General features: G+C 43.4%; 1 protein-coding gene across 2 annotated transcripts in view; it reads right to left on the reverse strand.

The window, feature by feature from the left end:
• The window catches only part of EDARADD (EDAR associated via death domain), a 233,090-nt gene that overhangs the window by 38,521 nt on the left and 177,946 nt on the right, over window positions 1–16,623 (reverse strand). For both annotated transcript variants that reach the window (XM_077486485.1, XM_077486486.1), the window contains exons 4-5: window positions 6,240–6,325; window positions 5,502–5,547 (exon numbers count right to left, since the gene is read on the reverse strand). In XM_077486485.1, the coding sequence (XP_077342611.1) occupies window positions 5,502–5,547; window positions 6,240–6,325 (132 nt within the window). The remainder of the gene's footprint in view (window positions 1–5,501; window positions 5,548–6,239; window positions 6,326–16,623) is intronic.

The raw sequence follows: 16,623 nt of genomic DNA on the forward strand, positions 1-16,623 counted from the left end.
TGTAATCTCTCCTCCGTGTCGGTATTTTTCGTTCCGGCACCGAGGAGAGAGGATCGGTGAGTTGCACCAACACGACACTACACAGTAGAACATGCCAGGCACACTCACACCCCCCCTTCACCCCCGATTACCCCCCCAATTACCCCTGCCCCCCCAGTCACAGTGACACCAATTGCATTTTTATTTTTTTGCATTGGTGTCATTTGTGACTGTAATAACTGTTAGGGCAGTTAGGGTTAGCCCCCTTTAGTTCTAAGGTACCCCCCTAACCCCCCAATAAAGGTTTAACCCCGTGATCACCCCCCCATCGCCAGTGTCACTAAGGCTGGGTTTACATTGCAGCGGTTTATGAGAACGGATGTGATTCGCACCGCACTGCAGTGCAAATCACATCCGATCTCTGTGCGATTCGAGTTCAGCCATACAGATAGTATGGCTGAATTTGCGTCGCACCCGCCGCACCCGCCGCAAATTCGCACGGGACCCTTTTTTTGGTCCGCAGCAGAATCGGATCGCATGGGTGTTCACACCATGCGATCCGAGTTTGCAGATCGCACTGCGATATGCGAACTGATCTGGGGGTGTCATTAACATTTCACTGACACTCCCAGCAGTTCGCATAGGGCAGTGTGAACTGCCGCCGGGAGGCATGCGATGCGGGAACCCGCCGCGGATTCGTGGCGTTCCTGCATCGCTCCAGTGTGAACCCAGCCTAATAAGCGATCGTTTTTCTGATCGCTGTATTAGTGTCACAGGTGACGCTAGTTAGGCAGGTAGGTATTTAGGTTCGCCGCAGCTTTTTATAGCGCCAGGGACCCCCATATACTACCGCATAAAGCCCCCTGATTGCCCCCTGGTTAACCCTTTCACCAGTGATCACCATATAACTGTTACAGGTGACGCTGGTTGGTTAGTTTTTTTTTTATAGTTTCAGGGCACCCGCCATTTATTACCTAATAAAGGTTTAACCCCCTGATCACCCGGAGGGTGTCATTTGTGACTGTAATAACTGTTAGGGCAGTTAGGGTTAGCCCCCTTTAGTTCTAAGGTACCCCCCTAACCCCCCCAATAAAGGTTTAACCCCGTGATCACCCCCCGTCGCCAGTGTCACTAAGGCTGGGTTCACATTGCAGCGGTTTATGAGAACGGATGTGATTCGCACCGCACTGCAGTGCAAATCACATCCGATCTCTGTGCGATTCGAGTTCAGCCATACAGATAGTATGGCTGAATTCACGTCGCACCCGCCGCACCCGCCGCAAACTCGCACGGGACCCTTTTTTTGGTCCGCAGCAGAATCGGATCGCATGGGTGTTCACACCATGCGATCCGAGTTTGCAGATCGCACTGCGATATGCGAACTGATCTGGGGGTGTCATTAACATTTCACTGACACTCCCAGCAGTTCGCATAGGGCAGTGTGAACTGCCGCCGGGAGGCATGCGATGCGGGAACCCGCCGCGGATTCGTGGCGTTCCCGCATCGCTCCAGTGTGAACCCAGCCTAATAAGCGATCATTTTTCTGATCGCTGTATTAGTGTCACAGGTGACACTAGTTAGGCAGATAGGTATTTAGGTTCGCCGCAGCTTTTTATAGCGCCAGGGACCCCCATATACTACCGCATAAAGCCCCCTGATTGCCCCCTAGTTAACCCTTTCACCAGTGATCACCATATAACTGTTACAGGTGACGCTGGTTGGTTAGTTATTTTTTTATAGTTTCAGGGCACCCGCCATTTATTACCTAATAAAGGTTTAACCCCCTGATCACCTGGCGGGTGATATAAGTTTGAGGGTCAGATAAGGTCTGCGTCGCCCCAGGCAGCGTCAGGTTAGTGCCAGTACCGCTAACACCCACGCACAAAGCATACACCTCCCTTAGTAATATAGTATCTGATCAGATCTATATTAGCGTCGCCAGCAGTTTAGGTTTCCCAAAACGCATTGTTAGCGGGATCAGCCCAGATACCTGCTAGCACCTGCGTTTAGCCCCTCCGCCAAGCCCAGACCAGCCCACCCAAGTGCAGTATCGATCGATCACTGTCACTTACAAAACACAACACGCATAACTGCAGCGTTCGCAGAGTCAGGCCTGATCCCTGCGATCGCTAACAGTTTTTCTTGTAGCGTTTTGATACTGTCGCTGACAGCCTAGGTGCTTTTTTACCTGTGAGTCTCACTAGTGTACCCCTAAATTTAGGGGTGTCTACTTTCCAAAATGGGGTCATTTGGGGGGGGGGGGGGGTTGTGCCATCTTGGCATTTTATGGCCTTCAAAACTAATAGGTAGTGAGGAGTGAAGTCAAATATTTATGCCCTTAGAAAACCTGAAGGCGGTTCTTGGCTTTTGGGGCCCCGTACGCGGCTAGGCTCCCAAAAAATCCCACACATGTGGTATCCCCGTACTCAGGAGAAGCAGCAGAATTTATTTTGGGGTGTCATTTCACATATGCCCATGGCATGTGTGAGCAATATATCATTTAGTGACAACTTTGTGAAAAAAAATAAAAAAAAATTAAAGTTTGTAATTTTCCCGCAACTTGTGGCAAAATATAAAATATTCCATGGACTCAACATGCCTCTCAGCAAATAGCTTGGGGTATCTACTTTCTAAAATGGGGTCATTTGTGGGGATTTTGTGCCACCTTGGCATTTTATGGCCTTCAAAACTGTAATAGGTAGTGAGGAGTGAAGTCAAATATTTATGCCCTTAGAAAACCTGAAGGCGGTTCTTGGCTTTCGGGGCCCCGTACGCGGCTAGGCTCCCAAAAGATCCCACACATGTGGTATCCCCGTACTCAGGAGAAGCAGCAGAATTTATTTTGGAGTGCCATTTCACATATGCCCATGGCATGTGTGAGCAATATATCATTTAGTGACAACTTTGTGAAAAAAAAATAAAAAAAAATTAAAGTTTGTAATTTTCCCGCAACTTGTGGCAAAATATAAAATATTCCATGGACTCAACATGCCTCTCAGCAAATAGCTTGGGGTGTCTACTTTCTAAAATGGGGTCATTTGTGGGGATTTTGTGCCACCTTGGCATTTTATGGCCTTCAAAACTGTAATAGGTAGTGAGGAGTGAAGTCAAATATTTATGCCCTTAGAAAACCTGAAGGCGGTTCTTGGCTTTTGGGGCCCCGTACGCGGCTAGGCTCCCAAAAAATCCCACATATGTGGTATCCCCGTACTCAGGAGAAGCAGCAGAATTTATTTTGGGGTGTCATTTCACATATGCCCATAGCATGTGTGAGCAATATATAATTTAGTGACAACTTTGTGAAAAAATAAAAATAAAAATAAAAGTTTGTAATTTTCCCGCAACTTGTGGCAAAATATAAAATATTCCATGGACTCAACATGCCTCTCAGCAAATAGCTTGGGGTGTCTACTTTCTAAAATGGGGTCATTTGTGGGGGTTTTGTGCCATCTTGGCATTTTATGGCCTTCAAAACTGTAATAGGTAGTGAGAAGTGAAATCAAAAATTTACGCCCTTAGAAAGCCTGAAGGCGGTGCTTGGTTTTCGGGGCCCCGTACGCTGCTAGGCTCCCAAAAAGTCCCACATATGTGGTATCCCCGTACTCAGGAGAAGCAGCAGAATTTATTTTGGGGTGTCATTTCACATATGCCCATAGCATGTGTGAGCAATATATCATTTAGTGACAACTTTGTGTAAAAAAAAAAATATATATATTTTTTGTCATTATTCAATCGCTTGAGGCAAAAAAATAAAATATTCAATGGGCTCAACATGCCTCTTATCAATTTCCTTAGGGGGTCTACTTTCCAAAATGGGGTCATTTGGGGGGGTTTTGTACTGCCCTGCCGTTTTAGCACCTCAAGAAATGAGATAGGCAGTCGTAAACTAAAAGCTGCGTAAATTCCAGAAAACGTACCTTAGTTTGTAGATGTGACAACTTTTGCGCAAACCAATAAATATACAGTTATTGACTTTTTTTTTTACCAAAGACATGTGGCTGAATACATTTTGGCCTAAATGTATGACTAAAATTGAGTTTATTGGATTTTTCTAATAACAAAAAGTAGAAAATATCATTTTTTTTCAAAATTTGCGGTCTTTTTACGTTTATATCGCAAAAAATAAAAATCGCAGAGGCAATCAAATACCATCAAAAGAAAGCTCTATTTGTGGGAAGAAAAGGACGCAAATTTTGTTTGGGTACAACATTGCATGACCGCGCAATTACCAGTTAAAGCAGCGCAGTGCCAAACTGTAAAAGACCTCTGGTCATTGACCAGCAAAATGGTCTGGTCTGAAAGTGTTTAATATGCTCTTAAAACAAACCAATCTCTCCTTCATGTTCTTTGTTTCATTTTATCCCAATTTATGTCTTCTAGCAAGGTTTGTAGTTTTGGGAAGTTGGCTCTTTTGAAATTCAGTGTCTGTGTTTTCTATTTGTGTGATTTATACTGAAGCCAATTCGCCTGTGATCGCTGTTACCTAAACTGCCCAGTATATAGACATCCGTGATCAGATCTGTATTGTTGGTAATCAGTAGATCCAGTAATGCTTTGTTTCTAGTTGGTGCATCTACCATCTGACCCATAAAATTGTCCTGCAAGACATTTAGGAACTGGCGAACCTTAGATGAATGCGTGGGTCTCTCCGCCATATCTGGATAATTAAAATCCCCCATTATGATAACACTTCCCATCCTTGCTGCTAATCCAATTTGTGATAGGAGATCAGAGTCCGCTTCCTCACTCGGGTTAAGTCTTGGCCTGAACATACAATTGTGAACAGGGACAATTAAAAAGAATAGGATTTGGCATAGTTAGAAGTAGAGAAACAAAAGTTTTAACAGTGTGAATGTGGTCTTAAGGGTTAAGTGGTTGGAAAGATTAATTTCCCGCGTACACGTGACCAGACTTTCCGGCAGACTAGGTCCAACGGAATCAGTCCATTGGACAATCCGATCGTGTGAAGGCTAATTAAAAAAAATTTCAGACGGACCTAGAAATAGAACATGTTTCAAATCTGTCGGACTAAGTTCCTATCGGGAAAACCATTTGTTTGTATGCTGGTCCGACGGACCAAATACGACGCAAGGGAAGCTATTGGCTACTGGCTATTGAACTTCCTTTTTTAGTCCCGTCTTACGTCATCATGTTCAAAACAAACGGACTTTCAAAGGGACTTAGTCTGTTCGTGTGTGGCCAAGTTCATTAGTTCACAAAGTCTGTCGGAACTCCAACGAAAGTCAGTCGGGAAGACTGTAGGACCTAGTCTGACGGAAAGTCCGGTCGTGTGTATGCGGCATAAGTGTTAATTAAAGGTTAGGGTGCAAGGATAACTTTTAGGTTTAGATTAAGAGTAGGCATCAGGTGTAGATTAGGTTTTAGCTTACATTCATTTACCCAAATTATTGCAAAATATAAAATAAAATTGCTCAAATAAAAAGCTATTCATAAACAACTAAACTAGAAAACTGTTATCCAAATGGTTGATCTTTCCACTACAAAATTAAATTCAAGCTTACCAGATAGAGGATGTATAGTAGTCACTGGCCAGTCATTTTCTTCTGGCTGAAATTTTTTTTAAAACATAAGTTTGAATACATGCATAATTTAATTTCTAGTTAAAATGTTAAATACTAAGGAAATACCTAGGTGTTAGATTTATGCAAAACTAACTTAAATGATTTTAATAACTTATCAGCATATAATGTAAAGCCGCGTACACACGGGCGGACTGTCTGGCCAACTTAGTCCGTCGAAACACATTTCAGCGGACAGTCCGCTCGTGTGTGGGCTTCAGCGGACTTTTTCAGCGTGCAGTCTGGCGGACTAAGTATTTCGGAATTTCCGTAATACTGTCCGTCATACTTTGGTTTCAGCGGACAATCCGCTCGTGAGTAGGCTAGTTCGATGGACTAAGTATGGCGCATGCTCAGAAAGGATTTACACGGCGAAAGGTTGCATTGCTGTGTATTGGACTTCCTATTTCTAGTCCCGTCGTACGTGCTGTACACGTCATCGCGCAAGCTTTCGACGGACTGTTTGTGCATCCGTGTGTGGTCAAGTCCGTTCATTCGAAAGTAGGACGGACTGTCCGTCGGATTGTCTGACTGACTAAGTTGGCCATACAGTCCGCCCGTGTGTACGCGGCTTTAGTCTTGTATCGGTGTCAGCTTAACCACAAAAGGTATTAAACTTAAATGTGGTATAGTTCTGAAAAAAAATATATACACAATCTATACATATATTTAGACCCTTACCTGCTTTATTCTGTCTGAATCCGGTATTGTAGCTAAAGTAGAATCGGCTTGTTCCACCAGGACATCATTTCTTGAGCATGTATCATCTGTAGGAGAAGAGATCACAGCTCTGCCTTTAACATATAAAGCGACTCATTTGCAACATATCACAGGCTAAACCCAAAATTTTAAATTATATTTTAATTACACAAAATACAAAAATAAATGAAAATTATCATACTAAGAGAAACCTGAACAATATCAAAGTGGATGGTGTTTGATTCAGCTTGCCTACATCTACAGAAAGCAAATATTCATTAAGGCCAGGTTCACACATATCTATGTCCGCTTTTGTTAATTTTTAGTGCATTTTTTAATGTTGTAATGTGTTTATGTGTACTTTTTTGGGCATCATTGCTCATGAAAATACACAGAAAAATAGGCATGTCACTTTTTCAAACCACAATACAACACATCAAAGATTTTTGAAAAACATTGCTTCGTTTGACACATGTTTTTTTCTTTTTGCAAAGCACGTATTAAAATGTGAAGGCACGAATGGGGCCTCAAACTGTAATTTCTTGATAAATCATATGCACATGGATGCAGTAAAACCTTCACACATCTTTAACCACTTGCTTACTGGGCACTTAAACCCCCCTCCTGTCCAGACCAATTTACGTCTTTCAGTGCTGATGCACTTTGAATGATAATTGTGCGGTCATGCTACACTGTACTCAAATTACATTTTTATCATTTTTTTCCCACAAATAGAGCTTTCTTTTGGTGGTATTTGATCACCTCTGCAGTCTATATTTTTTGTTAAATTTTTTTTAAAAGACTGCATTTTAAAAATATTGATTGGCACCACTGATGGGCATTGATAGGTGGCACTTGTGAGCATTGATAGGTGGCACTCTTGGGGATTGATAGGTGGCACTGGTGGACACTGTGGACACTGGCAGGTGGCACTGGCAGGGGGTACTGGTGGGCACAGATGAGGCATAATTGCCTCTTTCTCTTTGGGACTGATGTCCCTTGCAGATAAGCTGGTGATTGGCTTTTTTTTTCGCCTCACACTGTCAGCGTGAGGAAAAAAAAAAAAGATTATCTAGCTTTTGTTTACATCATGTGATCAGCTGTCATTGGCCCTTACTCGGGTCTGTGATCACCCGAGTCTCAGTGACTCAGTGATCACAGCATGCACGGGGGCCTGCAGGGGGCACGCGTGGCGCGTGCAAAGGGGAAGCCGTCATATGACAGCCTCCCGGAAATTCAGGTCCGCGCTGTGGCCATCATTCGGCTATAGCGTGAACGGCAAGAAGTTAAAGGAAATAAAGACTGATGTGTACATTTAGCACATTGGCACTTACATACAGCATGCAAGTTTGTCCTAGCACTCCCCAAAGTGGGTTCAGTCCAGACCTATGTGAAGTGTAAGGCTTGGTTCACACTACTGTAATGTGATTTTGATACAATTTTCAGTGTGCTTATGTAGTGTGACTTTGATGTGACTTTGATGTGACTTTAGATGTGGATGTGATGTGCTCACATTGATGTGAAAGGGTACCATTGAAAATAATGTGATTTCTCATTCTTTGTCGCACAATTCGCATCAGAATTCACACCAGTGTCAGCCAGCTCTAAGTGTAAAAAACAACAAGGATGGTACCACTTAGAAGGTGGTACTAGACACATACACACAACAATAAAGTGGAACTACACTCCCTCATATACTCACCTCTCAGCGATGTGGCAGTTACATCCCTTGCTGGCCGCTGTCATCTTCTCCCTGAGTGCTGAGTTTTTGGTCTCTTGATTACCCAGCAGGTGATGACATTCTCCCATGCACGCAAACAGGATTCAGTCATGGGCCAGGACTAATTCTGCACCCCTCTGAATGTTGCGCTCAGGGCAACTGCACCGGCTGCCCCACGCTACGTCACTGATTCCAGCATGGCTCAAGAGTGGTGGGAATGTACGCTGAGCTGCACATGCACAGTTCAGTGTACATTCGGTAGAAAACTGCAAGCAAGCAGGTAAGTTTGTTTTATTGCAGAAGAGACAGAGCATGTTTCTTCTGCAATAAAAATATTCCTGCTTGCAGTTTTCTGAAGGTTAAGTTAAGTTCCACTTAGGAAAGCAACAAGCAACTTCACTGAACTTGTAAAAATTATAGATAATACTGACAGCATCTGGTAAATGCAATCACATACACTGATCTAAGTAATGCAACTAAGGAACTTTAAAATCCAGGAAACTATGTGCAGTGATCAATGCATTATGTAAATAGCTGCATAGAGACAGGACTACAAAGTGCAGAATTCTAGAAAAAGCCACAGAAACTTTTATTTAAGTCTACAGTTCACAGAAAAGGCTCTATAAAAAAAATTCTCTAACAGGCCCGTTACCAACTTTCTCACCATAGTAGGCTCCATTTACTGCCCAGATGTGACAGCAACAGTGCTTTGCCGACGGTACAGCCATACTGCCCACTGATTTCAATGGGCAGGAGTGGTGGAGGAGCGGTATACACACCGCTTCTTCACCTCTCCAAAGATGCTGCTAGCAGGACTTTTTTAACCGCTTCGCGCCCGCCCTATAGCCGAAGGACGGCTACAAAGCGGACGCTATCTGCCAGGAGGCCATCCCAGGATGTCCTCCTGTTTACTTCCGCAATGCGCGCTCCCGGGAGCGCGCATCGGGGAAGTTCTGTGCTGGCTGTGTCCCTCGGACACAGTCAGTCACAGATCGCTGTTAACGGCCAATCACAGTGGCCGTTTACAGCGCAATCGGCCTATCCAATGAGAGATGATCTCATAGGTAAACATATGAGATCATCTCTCAGCGCCGCTCTCCCTCCTCACACAGACAGTGTGTGAGAAGGGAGAGATGAACGGTTGCAGCGGCCGTAAGTGGAAAAAAAAAGGTAAAAAAAAGTGCCATCCTCCCCCAGTGCCATCTGCCCCAGTGCCATCCTCCCCCAGTGCCATCCGCCCCAGTACCATCCTCCCCAGTACCATCCTCCCCAGTGCCATCCACCCCAGTGCCATCCTCGCCCAGTGCCATCCTCCCCAGTGCCATCCTCCCCAGTGCTACCTGCCCCCAGTGTCACCTGTTAGTGCTATCTGTCCCCAGTGCCACCTGTTAGTGCTATCTGTCCCCAGTGCCACCTGTTGTCAGTGCCATTTGTCCCCAGTGCCATCTGTCATCAGTGCCACGTATAAGTGCCATCTGTCATCAGTGCCACGTGTCATCAGTGCCACATAGTGCCATCTGTCATCAGTGCCACGTATCAGTGCCATTTGTCATCAGTGCCACCTGTCAGTGTCACGTGCCATCTGTTGTCAGTGTCACGTGTCATCAATGCCACTTATCAGTGCCATCTGTCATCAGTGTCACGCGTCATCGGTGCCACGTATTAATGCCATCCATCATCGGTGCCACACATTAGTGCCACGTATTAGTGCCACCTGTCATCAGTGCCACGTATTAGTGCCACGTGTCATCAGTGCTAAGTATAAGTGGCATCTGTCATCAGTGCCACATATTAGTGCCATCTATCATCAGTGCCACGTGTCATCAGTGCCACGTATAAGTGTCATCATTGCCACGTATCAGAGTCATCTGTCATTAGTGTCATGTGTCATTGTCCTGGAGCTCGAGGGCCTTCAAAAGTGTAATAGGTAGTCAACAAGTTAGATGTGTAATTTATGCTCCTAGAACACATGATGGCGCTCCCTGCATGTTGGGCCTCTCTATGTGGCCAGGCTGTGAAAAAGTCCCACACATGTGGTATTGTAATACTCAGGAGGTGTAGCAGAATTTTTTGGGGGGTGTCATTTGTGGTATACACATGCCATGTGAGAAAAATAACCTATTACAATGACAATTTTGTGGAAAAAATTTAAAAAAATAAAAAATCTTAATTTTGCAAAGAATTGTGGGAAAAAATGACAACATCAAAAACCTCACCATGCCTCTTACTAAATACCTTGGAATGTCTACTTTCCAAAAAGGGGTGATTTGGGGGGTATTTGTACTTTCCTGACTTGTTCGGGTCGCAAGAAATGAGATAGGCCACCAGTACATCAGATGTGATCAATTTTGTGCGATTCGCACCACAGCTTGTAGACTCTCTACCTTTCACAAAGACCAAATAATATCCACTAATTTGGGTTATTTTTACCAAATTCATGTAGCAGTATAAATTGTGGCCAACATTTATGAAGAAAAATTAATAATTTGCATAATTTTGTCACAGAAACAAAGAAATATGCCTTTTTTTTCAAAATTTTCTGTCTTTTTTCATTTATAGCGCAAAAAATAAAAACCCCAGAGGTGATCAAATACCACCAAAAGAAAACTCTATTTGTGGGAAAAAAAGGACAAAAAATTCATTTGGGTACAGTGTTGCATGACTGAGTAAATGTCATTCAAAGTGTGAGAGCACCGAAAGCTGAAAATTGGTCTGGGCAGGAAGGGTGTTTAAGTGCCCATTAAGCAAGTGGTTAAGCGTCCTGCAAGTGCAACGCTCCAGTGTGAAAGTACTTTCACATCTGAGACACAGGAGCGGCTCTTTCAAGGCGCTTTGCAGATGTTATTTGTAGCGCTGTAGTGCCTGCAAAGCGCCTCAGTGTGAAAGGGGTCTAAAAAACAGAACTAATCCTAGGCCAGATATTGTAGCTGCATGGTTTCTCCATCCACTCTGGTTTGCAGGAATATTACATAGTTGCGAACATTGTAAAAAAATGTATAGGGACACTTTTTTTAATGTAGGCGGAGTCTTATAATTAAGGGACAGGGCATTCGTTTGTAGGCATGGCATATTGGGGAAAGAAAAACGCGGCGAGCTTTGTGCACAGTGGCAATAAATGGGCGTGGTTTAAGTGAAATGTTGGGCGTGGCTTAACCACTTGACCACTGGGCACTTAATCACCCTTAATAACCAGACCAATTTTCAGCTTTCGGTGCTCTCACATTTTGAATGACAATTACTCAGTCATGCAACACTGGACCTATATGAAATTTTTGTCCTTTTTTTCACACAAATGGCGCTTTCTTTTGGTGGTATTTAATCACCGCTGGGTTTTTTATTTTTTGTGTTATAAAAGAAAAAAGATCAAAAATTCTGTAAAAAAATTAATTTTTTCTTCGTTTCTGTTATAAAATTTAGCAGATTAGTAATTTTTTCTTCATAAATTTTGGCCAAAATTTATACTACTACATATCTTTGGTAAAAATAAGTACAAATTGGTGGATATTATTTGGTCTTTGTGAAAGTTATAGAGTCCACAAGCTATGGTGCCAATATCTGAAAATTGATCACACCTGAAGTACTGACCGCCTATTTCAATTCTTGAGACCCTAACATGCCAGAAAAGTACAAATACCCCCCAAATGACCCCTTTTTGGAAAGAAGACATCCCAAGGTATTTAGTAAGAGGCATGATGAGTTTTTTGAAGTTGTCATTTTTTTCACACAATTCTTTGCAAAATCAAGATTTTTTTAACTTTCTTTTTTTCACAAAATTGTCATATTATCAGTTTATTTCTCACACACAGCATATGCATACCACAAATTACACCCCAAAACACATTCTGCTATTACTCCCGAGTACAGCGATACCACATGTGTGAGACTTTTACACAGTGTGGCCACATACAGAGGCCCAACATGCACGGAGCGCCATCAGGCGTTCTGGAGCACCCAGGACAATTCTGACATTTCTCTCCTACATGTAAAAATCATCATTTAATTTGCTAGAAAATTACATAGAACCCCAAAACATTATATACGTTTTTTTTAGCAAACACCCTGGAGAATACAATGGTGGTTGTTGCAACTTTTTATCTCGTACGGTATTTGCGCAGCAATTTTTCAAATGCTTTTTTTTGGAAAAAAAAAAGTTTTGTGCTTAAAAAAAAAAACACAGTAAAGTTAGCCCAATTTTTGCATAATGTGAAAGATGAAGTTACGCTGAGTAAATAGATACCTAACATGTCACTCTTCAAAATTGCACACGCTCATGGAATGGCGCCAAACGTCGCTACTTAAAAATCCCCATTGGCGACGCTTTACATTTTTTTGACTGGTTACATGTTTTGAGTTACAGAGGAGGTCTAGGGCTAGAATTATTGCTCTCACTCTAACGTTCGCAGCGATACCTCACATTTGTGGTTTGAACACCGTTTTCATAAGTGGGCGGGACTTACGTATGCGTTCGCTTCTGCATGCGAGCACATGAGGACAGGGGCGCTTTAAAAAAAAAAAAAATGTATTGTTCATTTTACTTTATTTATTTTAGTTTGACATTTTGTTCCCCAAAAATAAATTTTTTGATCACTTTTATTCCTATTACAAGGAATGTAAACATCCCTTGTAATAGGAATATGGCATGACAGGTCCTCTTTACAGTGAGATATGGGGTCAATAAGACCCCACATCTCACCTCTAAGCTGGGAAGCCTGAAATAAAAAAAAAAAAAAAAGATTCTGGCTTTGATCATATTGGCGAGTAGGTAGAAGCATCGGAGGGTGGCTGGAGGGGGATGTCTATGGCTGGGTATTGCAGGGTATCACCGACTATGGCTGGGTATTGCAGGGTATCTCCGAGTATGGCTGGGTATCTCCGGGTATGGCAATTTATGGCAGGGTATTGCAGAGTATTGGCAGGGTATTGCAGAGTATTGGCAGGGTATTGCAGAGTATTGGCTGGAATTGTACTGCAGAGTATTGGCGGGTACTGCAGAGTATTGGGGGTTAGTGCAGAGTATTAGTGGGTATTGCAGAGTATTAGTGGGTATTGCAGAGTATTGGTGGGTATTGCAGAGTATTGGTGGGTATTGCAGAGTATTGGCGGGTATTGCAGAGTATTGGCTGGCATTGCAGAGTATTGGCTGGCATTGCAGAGTATTGGCTGGTATTGCAGAGTATTGGCTGGCATTGCAGAGTATTTGCGGGTGTTGCAGAGTATTTGCGGGTGTTGCAGAGTATTGGCTGGTATTGCAGAGTATTTGCGGGTGTTGCAGAGTATTGGCTGGTGTTGCAGAGTATTGGCTGGTGTTGCAGAGTATTGGCTGGTGTTGCAGAGTATTTGCGGGTGTTGCAGAGTATTGGCTGGTATTGCAGAGTATTTGCGGGTGTTGCAGAGTATTTGTGGGTATTGCAGAGTATTTGCGGGTGTTGCAGAGTATTTGTGGGTATTGCAGAGTATTTGTGTGTATTGCAGAGTATTAGAGGGTATTGCAGAGTATTGGGGGGTATTGCAGAGTATTTGCTGGTACTGCAGAGTATTGGGGGGTATTGCAGAGTATTGGCAGGGAATTGAGGGGTTACATTTCGGTGAGCAGTGATGTGGGCACTGCAGATGCAGCCCACAGCACTGCTGACACCGATCTCTTCCCCCTCCGCTGTACTGATCGGTACAGAGAGGGGGAGGGAGGAACCATGACGCTGGTTTGTTTACAAGTGATCACTCCGTCATTTGACGGAGCGATCACGTGATAAACGGCCATCTTTTTGTAGCCCGCTGCCGTTTTTGACAAAAACAGTCCCGATTTCTTGGGACAAAAGCAAAATCCTGAGATTTTAATCAGGATGAGCTCCGATCGGGATAAGGGTCCAAAAATTGGGATTGTCCTTGGAAAATCGGGAGCATTGGCAAGTATGATTATCATTTCAGTGACTAAGGCAAAACTTATGTCAGCTCAGGCAGACATCAAATGTAATTTCTCATTTTGAGCAGCAGCTTCCATCACCAGGAGATGGTATAAAATGTGCTTGCTCATTTTATCATTTATATGTGTTTATATTGTGGAGCTGGAAAGGGTAAGAATATGCAGATCCTCTGGAAAAAGCCCAATCAAGTATTCAACAGTTTCAGGGGAAGCAAGCTGTAAGAGTGTTCATTGTTCTGCCTGCACAACAGACATAAGCATCACTGCCAGTTCAGCCTAGCCTATGTTTGCCAGATCAATTAATGATCATCTCAGGTCTATGGAAACCTTAAATTATAAGGCCGCGTACACACGCGGGGACTGTTCGCTCAACTTTGTTCGTCAAACAGTTTCAGCGGACAGTCCGCTCAAAATTAGCATGGACAGAATTGGCCACACACGACGAACGAACAGTCCGCTAAAACCGTGCGCGATGACGTGAACGGCACGTACGACGGGACTAGAAAACGACGTCCTATACACTGCAATGCAACCTTCGGCGTATAAATTCTTTCTGAGCATGCGCGGAACTTTGTTTGACGAACAAGCCTACACACGAGCGGACTGTCCGCTCAAACCAAGTTTCAGCGGACAGTTTTTCGGGATTTCCGAAAAACTTTGTTCGTCAAACTGTCCGCTGAAACTGTCCGCTGAAGCCCACACACGAGCGGACTGTCCGCTGAAACACTGTTCAGCGGACAAAGTTGAGCGAACAGTCCCCGCGTGTGTACGCGGCCTAATAGGTTTGATATACTGAAGTTAAGTCTTTTCACTTTTCAAACTTCCCTCATTAAATCATGTGCAAGCAAAAATACAGATTTTTTTTATTTTTCTTGCACGTAATTGGTTATTCTTTACAAAGTGAATTTTCATCACATTCAATAAGCTAAGAGAGATATGCCTTGCACACAGCAGGTAAATAAATGAAGCAATTGATCACATTAGTCCACACAGTCACAGAAGCACATCTGATTCAGCTGGTCACTAAATGACTGCAAGCAGAGGCCTTGATGGGATCCCAAATGGTGGAAAGGGTCAAGATGGGCCGGTGTATTTATTCTCTGACAATTGACTGCAATTGTTATAATTAGGGTTGCACCGATAACACTTTTTTAAGACAGAGTACAAGTACCGATACTTTTTTTCCAAGTACTCACCAATACCAATTACCGATACTTTTTTTTTATGTCATGTGACAGTGGTACTAATAGGCAGCACCGATGATGCATAGACTGTCTCAGTAGTTTTTTTTTTTTTTTACAATTTCATTTTTTACAATTTATTATTTTTACAATTCATAATTTTTTACAATGTATTATTTTTTGCTATTATTATTATTTTTTTTACAATGCTTTCTATTTTTGTAGGGGGGGGGGGGGAGTGGACAGTGTCAGTGTGTTTTTTTATTTTATTTTTTATTATTTTTACAATTTAACCTTTTCAATATTTACTGATTACAATTCTTTTTTATTATTATTATTATTTTATTTTTTTAAGCCCTGTTGGGGGGGGGGGTGGCTTTGCTGAGATATCAGGGGTCTTAACAGACCCCTGACATCTCCCTTTTGAAATAGGGAAATGGTCTGAGAACACAGATTCCTCAGTCTCTATAGCCTCAGCTGCACTGAAGTTGAATGGACAGGAGAGAGAGGTCCCCTCTCCATTCATAAACTGAAGCATTGTTAAGAAAGCTTATGATACTCAGCGACAGTTATAAATGAACAGAGTCAGTGATCACTGATTCTGTGCAATCGGAAAAGGAATGAGCCGGTAAATGACATATATACCGACTCCTTCCTCCACTCTCCATCCTGGCAGATTGAGGATAGAGGGGGTATAAGAGGGGGGCTGAGGAGCATGGAGGGGGACTGGAGCACAGAAGGGGACCAGAGCACAGAGGGGGACCGGAGCACAGAGAGGGACCGGAGCACCGAGGGTGACCAGAGCACAGAGGGGGACCAGAGCATGGAGGGGGGCCGAGAAGCACAGAAAGGAACCAGGGCATGGAGAGGGACTGCAGGAGGATATGGGGGACAGTCAGGGATGATCGGTGCGGTGCTGGGGAAGTTACAATCACCAATCTTCCTGTATACATTTAAAAGCAGCGGGGGGGGGGGGGGAGAAAGAGAAGCGGCTGTCAGATGCTTTATTGAAATGTATACAGGGAGATTGGTGATTGTAACTCCCCCACCCAGCCCCACACTGAATGTCCCTGACTGTCCAGGTATCGGATTAAGCATCAGAGCATTTTCCCGAGTACAAGTGCAGCCCTAGTTATAATAGTTAATATCCCTTTCTGAGACATCTATCAAAGTCAGCTAGCTGAACACACCAAGCCCTTGAAATCCACAAATGTCTTTATTGCATGCAGAAAGCATGCAATACAATAAAATGCAGTAAACTTAATATACTGTAGGTGTGTTTTAGGCAGTCAAAAAGGAGTATTGGCTTTTCGTAGCCCCCTACCTCCCCCCCCCCCCCCCCCGTGTGTTTTAGAGGAAATTACCTCACAAGAAGGGTAAAATAAATACAGTTATACCTCGGATTGCGAGTAACGCAGTTTACAAGCTATTATTTTTTTTCAATCGTGACTCAGTTTGCGAGCATTGTCATTCAAGCCAATGGGATGTTCAGTACCGCATTTGGCTAGAGGTGCCAGTGACACTCGGAGCTGCTCGAAGCTACTC

Source organism: Lithobates pipiens, unplaced genomic scaffold, assembly GCF_037356315.1.
Source record: "Lithobates pipiens isolate NorthernLeopardFrog02 unplaced genomic scaffold, aLitPip1_a1.2 Scaffold_18, whole genome shotgun sequence".
In the NCBI taxonomy this organism is placed as follows: Eukaryota; Metazoa; Chordata; class Amphibia; order Anura; family Ranidae; genus Lithobates; species Lithobates pipiens.